This window comes from Pyrus communis, chromosome 11 (assembly GCF_963583255.1).
Source record: "Pyrus communis chromosome 11, drPyrComm1.1, whole genome shotgun sequence".
In the NCBI taxonomy this organism is placed as follows: Eukaryota; Viridiplantae; Streptophyta; class Magnoliopsida; order Rosales; family Rosaceae; genus Pyrus; species Pyrus communis.
In genome coordinates, this window is record NC_084813.1 from 21,527,698 (window position 1) to 21,546,855 (window position 19,158).

The 19,158-nt window shown below is 35.1% G+C and overlaps 1 protein-coding gene across 1 annotated transcript; it reads left to right on the plus strand.

Moving 5' to 3' along the window:
* The first annotated feature begins 16,200 nt into the window (after positions 1-16,200).
* LOC137708304 (lipoyl synthase 2, mitochondrial) lies at positions 16,201-18,626 on the plus strand. Its single transcript, XM_068447352.1, has 4 exons — positions 16,201-16,717; positions 16,816-17,027; positions 17,233-17,612; positions 18,277-18,626. Exons 1-4 carry the CDS (start codon positions 16,281-16,283, stop codon positions 18,394-18,396), a joined length of 1,149 nt encoding a protein of 382 aa, XP_068303453.1. The 5' UTR covers positions 16,201-16,280; the 3' UTR covers positions 18,397-18,626.
* Positions 18,627-19,158: the final 532 nt, after the last annotated feature.

Consider the following 19,158-nt stretch of genomic DNA (forward strand, 5'->3'; position numbering starts at 1 on the left):
ATTTATTGTAAGGTCAAGAGCTCCACCCCTTTATAACGAAAGGAAAACAAAGCTTATTTTTCATGGACATAGTGATTTGGTCTAAGATTTGTATAAGCATTTTGATTCAACAGAGAGAAAAGGGGAGTAGGATTGTCTTCCCTTCAAATCTTCTTTCCTCCCCTCTCATCCTCTCATCCTCTTACTTTCCTCTTTGCCTTTCTCTCTCTATAAGTCAGCACAAGATGTTGAAATGGAGCGTTCAAATAGGAAGGAACGGGAGGGGAAGGAAAATATAGAGGAAAAAATCGAGATCCAAGAAAAGGTAAGCGTGTCAGAAATATGTACACTATTATTAACATTAAAAGTCTAAAACAAAAAAGGCCAACTATTCATAGTATAGTGGCAATAATGAACGAGAGATTTTACGATCGAATTTTCATTTTACAAACAAAATAAATTAGATAATGCATGAATTTGGAGGAAGGAAATTAAATGATATTAATGAATGGGCATATCTGGGCATATCTGGTAATGGAGTTGGAGGAGAAAAGCATAGAAAGCAACATAATAACTGAATTTTAGCCATGAATAAGGCTGGCTAGGTCACACTCATATTTTTTGACCCAAAAAAAAGTCATACTCGTATTATTAAAACATGGAATTTGATTTGGATATCTATACATATTTAGTGCATGCTAGTCTAAGCTAAGTGTGTGTATGTATATATTGGATAAAGATGGTACTATCCACACACTTATTTTTATTCTTCAAGCATCTTCTTAATTTTCAACAATCAAATTAAATAAATTGAAAAATAACAATGAACAAAAATTAAACAAGGGCAGGTGTGAAGTAAAAAATAGTGTGTGAATAGCACTACTCTATGGGTAATGCTTGCATTTGCAAATAATATATAGTTATATTAGAAATTTATAATTGAAATCGTTTAATTTTAAACCATCATTTGAAAATCATCCTTACAAATAATTATTCGATCGGAAACTGTTTAGTCATTCAAATATATCTCGTAAATCAACAATCTATGTATCAAGTAACATATTCATGATGAATTGTTAATTTATTTATCACACTCGGATGACTAACCGGTTTCTAATTCGAATAAATTTGCATTCAGATACCTTCAAATGAAGGTTGAAAATTCCATCGTTCTGATTATAAAACTTTTGTAATGAAAAAAGGTTATTTGTAAATGAGGGTATGAATTCATCCTAAAAGAGAGAAGGCAAGTAACTATTCCCTCTATATATATCCAAAGGTATCCAATAGTGACAAAGCCATGTATGCCATGCATTACCTAATCCATATCCTTCTGTCGACATCGACAAACCGTTTCTATCTCACTCTTTCAGAATGTTTATTATTATTTATAGGATCTTTGGTGCTGGTGGTGCACCTTTCAATTCAATTGAATAGATTCTCGACTTAAGGTTGATGCTCATGTGCTTACTGGCTGCACAAATCCATGCCCAATCACAATTTGACACGCTTGAATCAAATATCTTTTGATATCACTATTTTAAGACCTCTCGTTTTCTTCTCCACCACGTAACACCTTGTCCTAGGTCACAATTAGAGGCATGTTCCATGGTATTACTAATTTTGAACCACTATAAATTTCATCGTCTACTAATATTATAACACTTAAATTAGTAATTTCATTACGTTCAGTAGTTCACTTCACATTGAACTTTAATGATCTGAACTGTCTAGTTTGTAAGTTTCGATTCATAGATCATCCTTGGCAAAATTCAATTCAATCCAAAATCATTTGCCTATTTAATTATGAAGATAAAGTTTCGTTGTTTTTTATATAACAAAATATTCGTTAATTTTTTTAAACCCAATTAGATGTCTTAAATATTTCTGATTTGGCTAATATTTTGCAATGATGATCTATGAGGTGTTCGGATCATTAAAATTTGATATTGTATGGATCCTACAACTAATCCTCATTTTTATGAAAAAATAGGGATCTCTTCCCTTAAAGGTATATATATGGAAGCCTTTAAGGGGAAGGGATCCTCAATTTTTTTTATATAAAAATTAGATTAGTTGTGGGGTCCACATCACATCGATCTTTAAATATCCGAACCGTCTATTTTGAGCTGTACCTCATAGATCATCCTTGCAAAATATTAGCCAAATCGGAAATATTTAAGACATATAATTGGGTTCAAAAAAATGAACGAATACTTTGTTATACGATAAACAATAAAATTTGATCTTGATAACTAAATAGGCAAATTGTTTCAGATTGAATTGAATTGTTGTAAATATGATCTATGAATCAAGACTTACAAAATAGATAGTCGGATAGTTGAAATTCGATATGGAGTGAGCCTCACACCTAATCTCTATTTTTTTTTTTGAAAAATGAGAATCCATGTACATAAATGGCATACATAATATAATATGATAAATTCTCTATATTCCAACAAAAATAGAATTCTCCACTTATCGGGACCAATCCACACAATTGACTAATTGAGCCCATTACGTCCAATCACATGAAATCCCATCGTACGATTAGCTAAGTTAAACTTGTTGCTTATTCCCTTTTCGTCGACATAGAATGATAATCGAGCATCATTTAACGTGATGACAAGAATCTTGTAGCGAGTGAGAGGAAGTGTGTCCAAAACTTTTCCTTCTTTTCAAATTTAGGATTTAATCTTTTGAAATGGCCTTTATTTGTTTCAACATTTTCTGTACTTCAAAAGCGTTTTATTTTTGTTTATCGATAAGACACTATTTTTTATACAAACGATATTAAGGATGATGGGTCTGAATTAGCCCTCTACAAGCCCCTCGCAATGGTCCACTCTCTTTGAAAATCATATAATAAAATGATTTTTATCAAAATTGTGATACGTCCCTCTTGAAGAGTTTGCAAGATAGACCTTTTCAAAGAGCTAATATATATATATATATTTTTTTTTTGTCGATAGCTAAATATAATCTTACGGGCACCAATTTTTATCCCGTGATATTGTAAGCTAACATTCCATTTGTCAAGTCTCATAATGATCATCATAATAAATTAGTATTAAATTCATTATCTGGGAAATTCCAACTAAGAGCTTTCGCGCACTCACATATTGTACGACTGAACTTGAGTGTAAAAAGGAGTAAGAAATAGTGTGTACAAACAAATCTTTTTGCAGGTGATAAGACATATTTAAAAATGTGGGGATATGCTATAAGTATGTAAGTTTCTCTCTACGCATCGTTTTTGCTCACCACCATAACTATAGTATATGTTTATTGTACACTTAATTATATGTCACATGTCTTGTCACTTAAATTCTAATTAACTTTTACATTAAATGTTACTTGTTCAAGTTTAAAAAAATATAAACTAAGATTAAGTGAAATGATACGTGATAAATGATTAGGTGTATGACAAACATACATCATAGTTTATGGTGGTGCAATTGCAACTGCTCCATTTCTCTAAAACATAAGATTTAAATTTGATAGTGACCCTGGCAAACATGTCTTCCTTGAAATTTTGTTCATATGCATGGCATCAGATTTATCATGAAATACAATAGAAACTAATTTTGTTCTTACCAATTCTGGTATGGAAAATTATGTGTGGCCAATATGATACTAACACTCAGCTGGTCAGATGTAAGAGCCCGTTTGGTGGGTGGATAAGATTGAGCTTTAGAGATGGGATTGGATTGGCAAAGACTTATAGGATATGACTCGTAACTCATGTATAAAGATATGTTAAATAACTCACTCTATTATGGACTAGTAACCCATCATGTTCAGTTATGTCTATCTAATATTTTGACACATCAAACAACAGATTGAACTCAAGTCCATTTTAATTGATCATAATCTATCTCATCCAGTTCACCAAATATGTGTACGAAAAGTTTCATGGGCAATTACAGAAGCATATTCTGAATATACACTAAATATTTTAAGGTACTATATATACTATATTAACCAGAAATGAGTAGTAATTCTTGTATACTAAACCCCTATTGAGGTCAAAAATGGATCTAGCTAATCCTCTGACAAATCTACTAAGCTAAATGCTAGTGTTGATTATCACATCAAGGGGATAAGACGTATGCCTATAACAATCATCGAGAATGATGGTAATCCAACCTATATGAATGGAGATCCATGAAGTAGGTTCGTATGGGTAAGAACCAATCACTTGTTGGTCAAGGGTGCACTTTAGATCGAATGTTGTTATTGTTGAGAGTCTATCCCTATGGTGCAGATAGTGCAAATACTGCAGTGTATGAGATTGAACTTATGTTCTTAATGAATACTATACCCTATATCTAGGTGGTATGCTTGAATGCAATGCGTACTTGATGGATTCACCTATATGAGTGTAGGAGTAAGGACGCTTTCTATGAGAGTTTAGGCAAGTTCTTTGGAGCAATCATGAATATCCAAGTGGGCGCATGATCTATTCATGCCAACCTGCTCAAACAAGCTCTATTTCGAGGATTTAATGTGGATGGTTAGTCATATGATTCACATAAATAAACATTGGTTCATAGAAAATTTAGTTTTCAACAAATTTTTGTGAGTTACGATTAACTCATCCTAAGGTTAGTTCATAGTCCAAAAGATACCAATTCAGATGTGTTTGGATTCTCACTTTCTTTTGGTACTTCATTTCCTTTTTAAACTTTTTTTTATCTCAAATTCCCTTCTAGTGAACTCGATTTGTATTTTGAAATATGCCGGGGATTATTGGAATATGTAATTAGGTATTTCAAAACACAATTCATATATCAAAGTTTCATTGATCATGTTAATATCATTCTTAATTTTTCTTTTAATACTCAGTTTTGTTTGCAAACCAAAATTAATGCATTAAAGGAGGTTTATTGTTAGCATTTGATTGTGCAATAATGCTCCTCGAGTTCCCATTATTTGGCCAACATTTTGTTTGTGATTAGCCCTATATATTACTATTGCGTAAACCAAAGGGGTAAATTGTAGTTCCAGTCAAGTCCTCTACTATTCTATAAGTGTTCAATCCTTGCTTTTTGATTTGATCACATATTCTCTCAAGTGCTAAAGAATTGAGTTGTTCATCCATCTAAGTATTGCGAGCGCACACTTACAAAGATCACAAGTCTTGGAGGGTAGGGCATAGTAACCTACTACATCGAGATATTGTTGCCGAGGAGTGAAATCTACCCTTAAGGATAGTAACTTACATGTCTCAACCTAAAATTTTGTTTCTAATCAAGCATTGACGAAGAGTGGTTTCTACGCCATAAAAAAATAAGTATTTCATTGTTGTTTTATTATTTATATGATTTATCGTGTCAACATAAATTATAATTTACTAATATTCATCTTGTGTGAATTCTTGTAGGAGAAACAGTATTTGTATTCTCAAAATTTTTAACAATTATAACACTTAAATTAGTACTATCACGTAACGATTTTCTTGAAAAAAGAAATTATTGTTTTGTGCTACATTTAGCAGTCAACTTGTCGAGATATTCATATTTTCAAAAGAAATTATTGTTTTGTGCTACATTTAGCAGTCAACTTGTCGAGATATTCATAACCATACACATACATGCAAGTGTGGATTGATGAGAGTCAGCACCATATGGTTGTTGGTATCAAGCGGCAAGCCCTACATAAAATTCTGTTCGGTTCCGAATCCAATGCAGGGTCCATTGTGTTGTAGTTTGGTGGGCTGAGTCTAGTTCCTAGTGTTATATCGAACTCAATACAAATATTTTACGTCTTTATCATGTATATGTATATATAAGTCAAATTTATATAGACTAAAAGGAAAAAGTAGCCAAATTCATGAACTCCCCCACCAATCGCAGCCACAAGTTCTGTCGGAGTCGCGCCATAATCAAGCTACTGTATATATATGTAGAGAGAATATAATATGATCAAATTCTCCATATTTTCCAACAAAAAAAATAATTCTCTACTTATTGGGACCAACCTCCAAAATCGACTAATTGAGCCCATCCTCTCCAATCACATGAAATCCCATCGTTATGACATCGTAGAGTTAACTGAGTCAAATTTATTACTGTTTATGTTGATAATTGAGAATCATTTAACGAAAAGTAAAGAATCTCGTATGTAATAAAATTAGAAAATTCAAGAAAGTGAGGGAAAGTGCGCTCTAACTCTTCCATCTTTTCAAATTTAGGATTTATTCTTTCAAAAAGGTCTTCATTTGTTTCAACATTTTCAGTACTTCAAAAGAGTTATTTTCCTTTGTCATTAAGGCACTCCATTTTCTTATACAATCGATATTGAGGAGACCGGATTCGAACTGGACCTCCGCAAGCTTCTCGCAATAGTCCACTCCATTTAAAAATCACGTGATAAAATGATTTTTATCAAAATTGTGATATGTACCTCTCGAAGAGTTTGCAAGATATTGTTTTAAAGAGCTAAAAAAAGTGAGTGGAAAAAATAGTGTGTGAATAGCACTACTCTATGGGTAATGCTTGCATTTGCAAATAATATATATTTATATTAGAAATTTATAATTGAAACCGTTTAATTTTAAACCATCATTTGAAGATCATCCCTACAAATAATTATTCGATCAGAAACCGTTTTATCATTCAAATGTATCTTATAAATCAACAATCTAGGTATCAAGTAACATATTCATGATGAACTGTTAATTTATTTGTCACACTCAGATGACTAACCGGTTTCTAATTCGAATAAATTTGCATTCAGATACCTTCAAATAAAGGTTGAAAATTCAATGGTTCTTATTATAAAACTTTTATAATTAAAAGACGTTATTTGTAAATGAGGGCATGAATTCATCCTAAAAGAGAGAAGGCAAGTAACTCTTCCCCCCCTCTCTCTCTCTCTCTCTCTCTCTCTCTCTCTCTCTCTCTCTCTCTATATATATATATATATATATATATATATATCCAAAGGTATCTAACAGTGACAAAGCCATGTATGCCATGCATTACCTAATCCATATCCTTCTTTCGACATCAACAAACCGTTTCTATCTCACTCTTTCAGAATGTTTATTATTATTTATAGGATCTTTGGTGCGGGCGGTGCCCCTTTCAATTCAATTGAATAGATTCTCGACTTAAGGTTGATGCTCATGTGCTGATTGGCTGCCCAAATCCATGCCCAATCACAAGTTGACACGCTTGAGTCAAATATCTTTTGATATCACTATTTTAAGACCTCTCGTTTTCTTCTCCACCACATAACAGTTTGTCTTAGGTCACAATTAGCGGTATGTTCCGCGATATTACTAATTTTGAACCATTATAAATTTCATCGTCTATTAATATTATAACATTTAAATTAGCAATATCACTACGATCAGTAGTCAACTTGTTGAGATATTCATAACCATATATGCATGCAAGTGTGAATTTATGATTTGAGTGTTAGCACCATATGGTTCTTGGTATCAAGGGGCAAACCCTACATAAAGTTCTGTTCAAATGCAGGGACCGTTATGTTGTACGTTGTATATATATGTATAGGCTCTTTATGCAAAGGGATCTCCATTTTTTTCAAAAAAAAGGGGACTAGGTATGTGGCCCACTTCACATCGAACTTCAACGATCTGAACTATCTAGTTTGTAAGTCTCGATTCATAGATCATCCTTACAAAAATTCAATTCAATTCAAAATCATTTGTCTATTTAATTATGAAGATAAAGTTTCATTGTTTCTTATATAACATGTAATCGTTAATTTTTTTTAACCCAATTAGATGTATTAAATATTTTCGTTTTGCATAACGACGTCAACTATGGAGAATCTGCCTCACCTTTTCCCTTGTCTTATTGGTGAAGATTTACTTGTCCTAAATGGGGAAGTCACCGACGATGAGATTAAAGCTTGTATGTTTGCTATTGGTGGGCTCAAGGCCCCTGGACCTGATGGTATCCCTGCTAGATTCTATCAAAAATTTTGGCATCTTTGTGGCAAGGATGTTTGTGATATGGTTAAGGTTTGTTTCAATACAACTCAACTCCCTGACAACATTAATAACACCTTCATCTCGTTGATTCCTAAGGTTGATAACCCTACAAGCATGACACAGTTGAGGCCTATTAGTCTGTGTTCTACGCTTTACAAGGTCATCTCCAAAATTTTGGTGGGTAAATTGAGACCGCTTCTCCATAAACTTGTTAGCCCTACTCAAGTGAGCTTCGTCCCGGGTAGGCAAATTATTGATAATGTCATTGTTGCTCAAGAAATCCTCCATAAGTACAGAAACACCAAAGGTAAAAAAGGGTTCATTGCTTGGAAAATTGACCTTTCCAAAGCTTATGATCGTCTTCAGTGGAGTTTTATTAGAGATGTTCTTTGGGAGATTGGGCTAAGAGGGAAAATTTTGGAACTCACCATGCAATGCGTTACCACAGTCAATTACCAAGCCATTGTTAATTGTGAGCTCACTGATTCTTTCTCCCCACAATGTGGAATCAGACAGGGAGATCCCCTTTCTCCCTATTTATTTGTGCTTTGCATGGAAAAACTATCTCATATCATTAATGGATGCATCACTACTAAGAAATGGAAGCCAGCTAAGCTATCTAGCAATGGGCCTCCTGTCTCTCATCTCTTTTTTGCGAATGATCTTATTTTGTTTGCGGAAGCATCCTCAACTCAAGCCAGATTATTGAAGGATTGCCTTGATATTTTTTGTGCCGTGTCTGGTCAGCAGGTGAATTTTGATAAATCATGTATCTACTGCTTTCCTAATATCTCTCGAAGTAAGGCTATTGAAATTGCCAACATCTGTGGTTCTCCTCTCACTTCTGATTTAGGACACTACTTGGGTGTTCCGTTACTGCATTCTAGAGTCAATAAAGAGACGTATGGAAACATTGTGGAAAAAGTTCAACGTCGACTTTCTGCTTGGAAGAGCAATACTCTCTCTATGGCAGGTAGGCTTGTCTACCTACAATCAGTTGCCTCAGCTATTCCAATCTACTCAATGCAATCTACTCGCCTCCCAGTTTCCATATGCGATAAATTTGATAAGTTGAACATGAATTTCTTATGGGGTCACACTGAGGATAATTCCAAGGTTCACCTTGTTAAGTGGGAGACAGTATCCACGCCTAAATTTATGGGTGGTTTAGGCTTGAAAGATACCCATGTTATGAACCAAGCCCTCCTTGCTAAAACTGGTTGGAAACTTATGCAAAGAGACCCGGGCCTCTGGGCACAAGTTTTGAAGGGAAAATATCTCAAACACTACGACATGGTGGGTGCTTGCTCTGCTAAGTTCACTAATTGTTCTCATACTTGGCGTGGAATCCTCTTTGGTGCCCAAATCCTTCCTAATGGTATGAGATGGAGAGTCGGATCTGGAAGCCAAATTCATTTTTGGAAAGACAACTGACTTGAGAGTGGCGTACTCAAAAATTTTGCTACCATCCCTCTTTCAGCTGACATGCTTGAATGGACTGTTGATGACTTCCTTACTGATGATGGTTGGAAAGTAGATTTGTTATACTCCTGCCTTCCCCCTGATATTGTGGATCATATTTTCAGTTTACATGTTGGAATTGCGAATCATAGGGAAGATAAGGTAATTTGGAGCCTCACCAATTCTGGAACCTTCTCCGTGAAAACTGCTTATCTCTCTCTCTTTGGCAATGATGATATCATTCCTTGGAAATGGAATTTCATTTGGAAACTCAAGCTCCCACCCAAATTAGTGACTTTTCTTTGGACTATTGGTCATGGGAAAATTCTCACCAATGTGCAGAGAGCTAGAAGAGGTTTTACTAATAACCCGTGTTGTCCAATCTGCCCTAATATTGAGGAATCAATGGATCATATTTTCAGGTCTTGTAGGCATTCCCCTTCCTTTTGGAATGGTGTTGGAATCCCTCCTGAAGTTGCCCATTCCTTTGCTCTTGATTTCCAGAGTTGGATGGCCATTAACCTTAGGACACACTGTTCTACCATACATGGTTTACCCTGGAACCTTATCTTTGCTTCAACTCTCTGGTATTGCTGGAAATGGAGGAACAATCTTGTCTTCAATGATGGTCAACAACCGCCTGTCTCACCCCAGAAGTTCATTTTTCAATTTGCAAGGGATTGGTATGATGACAACAAGTGTTCTTCTAGTAAGCCTCCTAGACAAATCATCTCAATCCATTGGATCCACCCGCCAATTGGTAGATATAAAATCAATACAGATGGGAGTTGTAATGACCCATTTAGGCACATAAGTGCTGGAGGTTTGATTCGCAATTCTGAAGGGGATTAGATTAAGGGATTTCCTGCTAATTTGGGCAGAGGAACCATCATGGAAGCTGAGCTTTGGGGTGTTTTCATGGGCCTTTCTATAGCTTGGGATGAGGGATGCAGGGATGTGATCCTTGAATGTGATTCTTGGGATGCTGTTATTTTGATCCAAAAACCTATTCTGGATTCGCACCCGCTCTACAACCTCATTATTGACTGCAAAGAAGCCATCGGAAAAAATTTGAGATGTGAAGTCACTCATATCTATAGAGAAATGAATGCCTCAGCTGATCACATGGCTGACTTGGGTCATGGGCTATCCCTAGGCCTTCATGTTTTTGTTTCTCCTCCTACCACTGCTAGTAATTTTCTAGTTTCTGACTCTATTGGCAGGGCCCTTCCTAGGGCTGTTCTTGCCTGACTTTTTTGTTTTGCTTGCCGGGCTTTGCCCTCCGTTGTACAAAAAAAAAAAATATTTTCGTTTTGACTAATATTTTGCAAAGATGATCTATGAGGTGTTCGGATCATTAAAATTCGATATTGTGTGGATCCTACAACTAATCCTTATTTTTATGAAAAAATAGGGATCCCTTCCCTTAAAGTAATATATATGGAAGCCTTTAAGGGGAAGGGATCCCCATTATTATTATTATTTTTTATAAAAATGGGATTAGTTGTGGGGTCCACACCAAATTAAACTTTAACGATCCGAACCGTCTATTTTAAGTTGTACCTCATAAATAATCCTTGCAAAATATTAGTCAAATCGAAATATTTAAAAATATAATTAGGTTCAAAGAAATGAACGAATACTTTGTTATACGAAAAACAATGAAATTTGATCTTGATAACTAAATAGGCAAATTGTTTCAAATTGAATTCAATTATTGCAAGGATGATCTATGAATCGAGACTTACAAAATAGATGGTTTGGATAGTTAAAATTCAATGTGAAGTGAGTTTCACACCTAATCTCTATTTTTTTTCGAAAAATGAGGATCCCTATATATACATATAATATAATATAATACGATCAATTCTCTAAATTCCAACAAAAATAGAATTCTCAACTTATCAGGACCAACCTACACAATTGACTAATCGAGCCCATCTTGTCCAATCACATGAAATCCCATCGTAGGATTAGCTAAGTTAAACTTATTGCTTATTCTCTTTTCGTCCACGTAGAATGATAATTGAGTATCATTTAACGTGATGACAAGAATCTCGTAGTGAATGAGAGGAAGTATGTACAAAACTTTTCATTCTTTTCAAATTTAGGATTTAATCTTTTGAAATGGTCTTTATTTGTTTCAACATTTTTCGTACTTCAAAAGCGTCTTATTTTTGTTTATCGATATGACACTATTTTTTATACAAGCGATATTGAGAATGATGGATTTGAATTAGCCCTCTACAAGCCCCTCACAACGGTCCACTCTATTTGAAAATCATATAATAAAATGATTTTTATCGAAATTGTGATACGTCCCTCTTGAAGAGTTTGCAAGATAGACATTTTCAAAGAGCTAAAATATATATATATATATATATTTTTTTTTGTCGATAGCTAAAATATAATCTTACGGGCACCAATTTTTATCCCGTGATATTGTAAGCTAACATTCCATTTGTTATTATTTTGGCTGAACCTTGTTTATTTATAAAACCGATAAGTAACTATTATGTCACGATGATTAAACTTTTATATTTTATTTACATTTTCAGTTATGTTTTATGACCAATTATTTACCCTTTCTGGATTATATTTAATTCAATGGTAAAAAATAAGCAAGAAAGTATAGATGTAAAAGGAAAATAGTGAGTGGAAACCAATTTCGTTTTTGTTTTTGAGAATTTGTTGTTGGCAATTAAAAAATTTAATTGTGCATTCCAAACTTTTTATTTTTAGAAAGAAAAATATTCTTATGAGTAATGTACAATAAAATTTTTAGAGCACAAATAGTAGTTTCTTTAATCTTTTTTTTTTTTTTTTTTTTTTAACACAACAACGTATACTAAGAAATGAAAGATTTGTGCTAAGTCTCATAATGATCATCATAATAAATTAGCATCTGTGAAATTCCAAATAAAAGCTCTCACTCACTCACATATTGTACAATTGAACATGAGTGTAAAAAGGAGTAAGAAATAGTGTACACAAACAAATCTTTTTGCAGGTGATAAGACATATTTAAAAATATGGGGATATGCTATAAGTATGTAAGTTTCTCTCTACAAAGCGTTTTTGCTTACCACTATAACTATAATATATGTTTATTATACATTTAATTATTTGCCACATGTCCTATCACTTAAATTCTAATTAACTTTCACATTAAATGTTACTTTTTCAAAATTTAAAAATATTAACTAAGATTAAGTAAAATGATATGTAACAAATGATTAAGTGTATGGTAAACATACATCATAGTTTATGGTGGTGCACTTCCAAATGCTCCATTTCTCTAAAACATACGATTTAAAATTGATAGTGACCCTAGCAAACATGTCTTCCTTGAAATTTTGTTCATATGCATGACATCAGATTTATCTTGAAATACAATAGAAACTAATTTTGTTCTTACCAATTATGGTATGGAAAATTATGTGTGGCCAATATGATACTAACACTCAGCTAGTCAGATGTAAGAGCCCGTTTGGTGGGTGGATAAGATTGAGCTTTAGAAATGAGATTGGATTGGCAAAGATTTATAAGATAGGACTTGTAACTCATGTATAAAGATATGTTAATAACTCACTCTATTATGGACTTGTAACCCATCATGTTCAGTCATGTCCATCTTATATTTTGACACATCAAACAATATATTGGACTCAAGTCCATTTTAATTTATCACAATCTATCTCATCCATTTCACCAAATAGGACCTAATGTAATTGAACAGGTGTACGAAGAGTTTCATGTACCATTACAGAAGCATATTCTGAATATATACTAAATATTTTAATGTACTATATATACTATATTAACCAGAAATGAGTAGTAATTCTTGTATACTAAACCCCAATTGAGGTTGAAAATGAATCTAGCTAATCCTCTGACAAATCAGTAATGCTAGTGTTGATTATCACATCAGGGGGATAAAACGTATGCCTATAACAATCGTCGAGAATGATGGTAATCCAACCTATATGAATGGAGATCCCATGAAATAGGTTCATATGGGTAAGAACAAATCACTTGTTGGTCGGGCATGCACTATCAATTTAGATCGAGTGTTGTTATTTTCGACAGTCTATCCCTATGGTGCAGATAGTACAAATACTGCAGTGTATGAGATAGAACTTATGTTCTTAATGCATACTATACCCTATATATAGGTGGTATGCTTGAATGCAATGCGTACTTGATGGATTCACCTATATGAGTGTAGGAGTAAGGACACTTTTGTTGAGAGTTTAGGCAAGTTCTTTGGAGCAATCATGAATATCCAAGTGGGTGCATGACCCATTCATGCCCACCTGCTCGAACAAGCTCAATTTCGAGGATTTAATGTGGATGGTTAGTCATATGATTCACGCAAATAAACATTGGTTCATAGAAAATTTAGTTTTCAACAAAATTTTGTGAGTTACGACTAGGTCGTCCTAAGGCTAGTTCATAGTTCAAAAGACATCAGTTCTGATGTGTTTGGATTCTCACTTTCCTTTGGTACTTCATTTCCTCTTTAAACTTTTGTATCTCAAATTCCCATCTAGTGAACTCGATCTGTATTTTGAAATATGTTGGAGATTATTAGAATATGTAATTGGGTATTTCAAAACACAATTCATATATCAAAGCTTCATTGATCATGTTAATATCATTCTTAATTTTTCTTTTAATTCTCAGTTTTGTTTGCAAACCAAAATTAATGCATTAAAGGAGGTTTATTGTTAGCATTTGATTGGGCAATAATGCTCCTCGAGTTGCCTTTATTTGGCCAACATTTTGTTTGTGACTAGCACTATATATTTACTATTGCGTAAATCAAAGGGGTAAATTGTAGTTCCAGTCAAGTTCTCTACTATTCTATAAGTTTTCAATCCTTGATTTTTAATTTGATCACCTATTCTCTCAAGTGCTAAGGAATTGAGTTGTTCATTCGATTTAAGTATTACGAGTGCACACTTACAAAGATCACAAGTCTTGGAGGGTAGGGTGTCGTAACCTACTACATCGAGATATTGTCGCCGAGGAGTGAAGTCTACCCTTAAGGACAGTAACTTACATGCCTCAACCTAAAGTTTTGTTTCTAATCAAATATTGACGAAGAGTGGTTTCTACGCTATAAAAAATAAGTATTTCATTGTTGTTTCATTATTTATATGATTTATCATGTCAACATAAATTGTAATTTACTAATATTCATCTTGTGTGAATTCTTGTAGGAGAAATAGTATTCGTATTCTCAAAATTTTTAACAATTATAACACTTGAATTAGTACTATCATGTAACGATTTTCTTGAAAAAAGAAATTATTGTTTCGTGCTACATTTAGCAGTCAACTTGTCGAGATATTCATAACCATGCACATACATGCAAGTGTGGATTGATGAGAGTAAGCACCATATGGTTGTTGGTATCAAGCGGCGAGCCCTACATAAAATTCTGTTAGGTTCCGAATCAAATGCAGGGACCATTGTGTTGTAGTTTGGTGGGCTGAGTCTAGTTCCTAGTATCGAACTCAATACAAATATTTTACGTCTTTGTCATGCATGTAAGTCAAATTTATATAGACTAGAAGGAAAAAGTAGCCAAATTCATGAACTCCTCCACCAATCGCAGCCACAAGTTCTGTCGGAGTCGCGCCATAATCAAGCTACTTTATATACATGTAGAGAGAATATAATATGATCAAATTCTCCATATATTCCAACAAAAAAAAAAAAAAAATTTCTAGTTATTGGGACCAACCTCCAAAATCGACTAATTGAGCCCCTCCTCTGCAATCACATGAAATCCCATCGTTATGGCATCGTAGAGTTAACTGAGTCAAATTTATTACTGTTTATGTTGTTAATTGAGAATCATTTAACGAAAAGTAAAGAATCTCGTATGTAATAAAATTAGAAAATTCAGGAAAGTGAGGGAAAGTGCGTTATAACTCTTTCTTCTTTTCAAATTTATGATTTATTCTTTCAAAAAGGTCTTTATTTGTTTCAACATTTTCAGTACTTCAAAAGAGTTATTTTCCTTTCTCGATAAGGCACTCCATTTTCTTATACAATCGATATTGAGGAGAGCGGATTCAAATTGGACCTCCACAAGCTTCTCGCAACAGTCCACTCCATTTAAAAATCGCGTGATAAAATGATTTTTATCGATAGTGTGATATGTACCTCTCAAAGAGTTTGCAATGTGTTTTTTTAAAGAGCTAAAAAAAGTGAGTGGAAATCACTTTCGTTTAGTTATTTATAACAACCATAATTAGTTATTATTTTTTAAAATACTTATTGGCACTCTAAAAATCTAACTTTACACTCCAAACTTTCTATAGTTAGAAAAAAAATTACTCTTATGACGAGGCAATATTATATTTTTAGAATGCAAATACTAGTCTGCTTGTTTTTCTAATATCACGATGTATACTAAAAAATGAAAGATTTGTACTAAGTCTCACAATAACCATCATAATAAATTAGCATTAAACTTGCTGTCTACGAAATTCAAACTAAGAGCTCTCACCCATATTTTGCACAATTCAACATGATTATAGAGGAATAAAAAAATAGCGTGTGAAAACCACTTCACTTCACTTCAGTTACGATGGCAACATAATTAGTCATTATTGAAGTGATTGCCTTTGATTGTAAATTATCAGGCCCAGTGGCCCAAAACTAATCCAATTTAAAATCAAAATCTTAGGCCCATTACCAAATCAAACATGGGCCGTTGATTTCAGATCCAAAACTGTCTGCTCCAACCAAACCAACGAACAAACAAACCACCAAAATCTCATCACCTTCTTCCCCACCATCGAACCATCTGAATCTCTCTCCATCTCCCATCGCATTATCGCAAATCCAGCGAGAGATGCACACCCGGTTCACGGCCCTAGCGGCTCGGACACTAAAATCGACCGCCCGGTCCTTCTCCTCCTCCTCCTCCACGCAAACCCCGCCCTCAACCGCCGCAACCTCCTCCCGGTTCCCACAAACTCTGGCGGGCCTCCGGGCCCGCCTCGCCGCCGAGTCTCCGGTTCTGACGGACTTCGTGGAAGGCGAAGGCCCGTACTCCGTCGAAGTCGGAACCAAGAAGAATCCTCTCCCAAAGCCGAAATGGATGAAGGAGTCAATCCCCGGCGGCCAAAAGTACACTCAGATCAAGAAAAAGCTCAGAGAATTGAAGCTCCACACCGTGTGCGAGGAGGCCAAGTGCCCCAACCTCGGCGAGTGCTGGTCCGGCGGCGAGACTGGCACCGCCACCGCCACGATTATGATTCTCGGTGATACGTGTACGCGCGGTTGCAGGCAAGTTGTTTGATGAAACGCGCATGTGAGAGCATTGCTGTGTCTTTTGGTTTATATGTGTTGATGGGAATTTTTGGGTTTTGTGCTGAAATTATCAGGTTTTGTAATGTGAAGACTTCCAGGACTCCGCCGCCGCCGGATCCTAATGAACCGACCAATGTGGCCGAGGCGATTGCGTCTTGGGGTTTGGATTATGTGGTGATTACTAGCGTGGACCGGGACGATTTGCCCGATCAAGGGAGTGGACATTTTGCAGAGACCGTGCAAAAGTTGAAGGTGCTCAAACCCAGCATGCTCATTGAGGCTTTGGGTATGGTGTTGTTCTTCAGTTTAAATTAGGATGATATTGTCAGCTCGGTATGGAATTCGGAACATTTATTTGGATTCGACGAAATATTGCCTTTTGTATGCCTGTATGATTAAGAGGTTGTGAGTATTACGCTAATGGATGTGAAGTGTGGCAATTATGTGATTAGAGTTCATATGTGATGTTAATTTTGCATGTTGCCTTGTAGTTCCTGATTTTCGGGGAGACTCGAGCTGTGTAGAGAAAGTTGCAACATCAGGATTAGATGTCCTTGCACACAATATAGAGACGGTTGAAGAGCTTCAGAGGGCAGTGCGGGATCATCGTGCCAATTTTAAACAATCTTTAGATGTTTTAATGATGGCCAAAGACCATGCTCCTGCTGGAACACTTACAAAGACTTCAATAATGTTAGGGTGTGGAGAAACACCTGATCAGGTTGTGAGGACAATGGAGAAGGTGAGAGCTGCAGGTGTCGATGTTATGACATTTGGTCAATACATGCGACCTTCGAAGCGCCACATGCCTGTGTCTGAATACATTACTCCTGAGGCTTTCGAGAGATACCGAGCTCTTGGCCTGGAAATGGTATACTTTTACCCTTTTGTTCTTAACTATGCTGGCTATGCTATTTGATTCCATGTTTCCATTCGGAGCAGGTTTTTTCAGATTCTCTTGTGGTAATTGTTTGAGCATTGGGATGATTAGTAGCTCTTCCATGTGACTTTAACCAGTTTATTAATTGGCTACGGCAACAGTATTGACTCCATTCAGGGATTTCCTTATTGACTTGATTTGTCCTCTACTTTATTATCTCAACAATCATTATTGGTAATGATTGTGTTCGAGAAATCGTAGGGTGTTTCCTTTTCTCACTTACTAGTATTCACTTTTTGAGAAATGTTGACTGCAATACAACCATAGGAAGACGCAGGATTTATATAATTAACTCTTATAGGGGATGAAACCTTTAAACTACTCAAGGCTGTAATCCTTGAACGTCAACTTGTCATTGTTGCCAAAAAATGAGGGGATGTGATTTTTGGTCAACCTATTTATATTGGGTGTTTAACGTAACATTATTAAACATACGATCTTCTGGCGCGCCTTACCTATATAAATTTGTTCACAAGCATCTCATGGTATTGTTGCATCTCATGGTATTGTTACATCTCATTGTATCAAGCATACTATCACCTGATCCTCTTGTATGTATACAAGTTTAACTTACTGTATATTTTAAATGGAACAGGGATTTCGATATGTGGCGTCTGGTCCCATGGTAAGGTCGTCATACAAAGCTGGTGAATACTACATCAAATCTATGATAGAATCAGACCGGGCTAAATCTTCGCATGTTTCTGCCTCGTGATAAGTGGTTTGTGTTCCATGAAATTCCGGTCTGTGTTCTTCTCCCTCAGGCTCAGTCTGTGAATTGTACAAGTGATGATTATAGAGGGCCCAAGCTTACCCGGTCTTGTTTCGATATCAATTCCAGTTGTATTCTCAATTCATTGTAATTGTCAGTTGTGAATCAGCTTATTAATACTTAATAACAAGAATAATTGCTTATTCTTCCATAGAAAATCATGAATTGTGCTTCGTTTTTTGTTTCGGATTCTAGTTTTGGCACTTAACATGCGAAATGTCGGATGCAGATTGCAAGCAACGGCCGTACGATGATGTATCTTATAGAACTTAATACAATGTGATGATGAAGGAATGGACAGTGTAGTTAATATATTCTTTGCTTACAAGTCCCACCTGTTCGTTGGTACCAGTACTTAGTACTGGTCCTATTCTGTTACTAAATTCTGTTTTGTCTGGGGCCTTTGATGCCCGAAGTTTTCAATTTGTAGGTCACAAGCTCACATGCATCTCCTATGGGGACCATATTGAATATTGACGGTGGTGGAGTATGGGGCATCTTTCGGCCTTGTTTCTTAACTTTTGTCCGTACGAAAACCATCAATATCAATATCCTGATGCATTTCACGCCAGAGTATTATTGTAGTGGGACTTCAATTTTTTTATTTATTTATTTGTTGGACAAAGGCTTTTTTCATTGATAACGCAACAGATTATATGAGAGAAGGTCCAAATACAAGAAACACACAAACAAAAAGATGGACCG

Bases quoted from the DNA above. Each gene is read 5' to 3' on its own strand.
- LOC137708304 (XM_068447352.1), top strand. From the start codon at position 16,281: ATGCACACCCGGTTCACGGCCCTAGCGGCTCGGACACTAAAATCGACC. The intron at 16,718-16,815 runs GCAAGTTGTTTG...TGAAATTATCAG, and splicing joins ACGTGTACGCGCGGTTGCAG to GTTTTGTAATGTGAAGACTT. The intron at 17,028-17,232 runs GTATGGTGTTGT...GTTGCCTTGTAG, and splicing joins CATGCTCATTGAGGCTTTGG to TTCCTGATTTTCGGGGAGAC.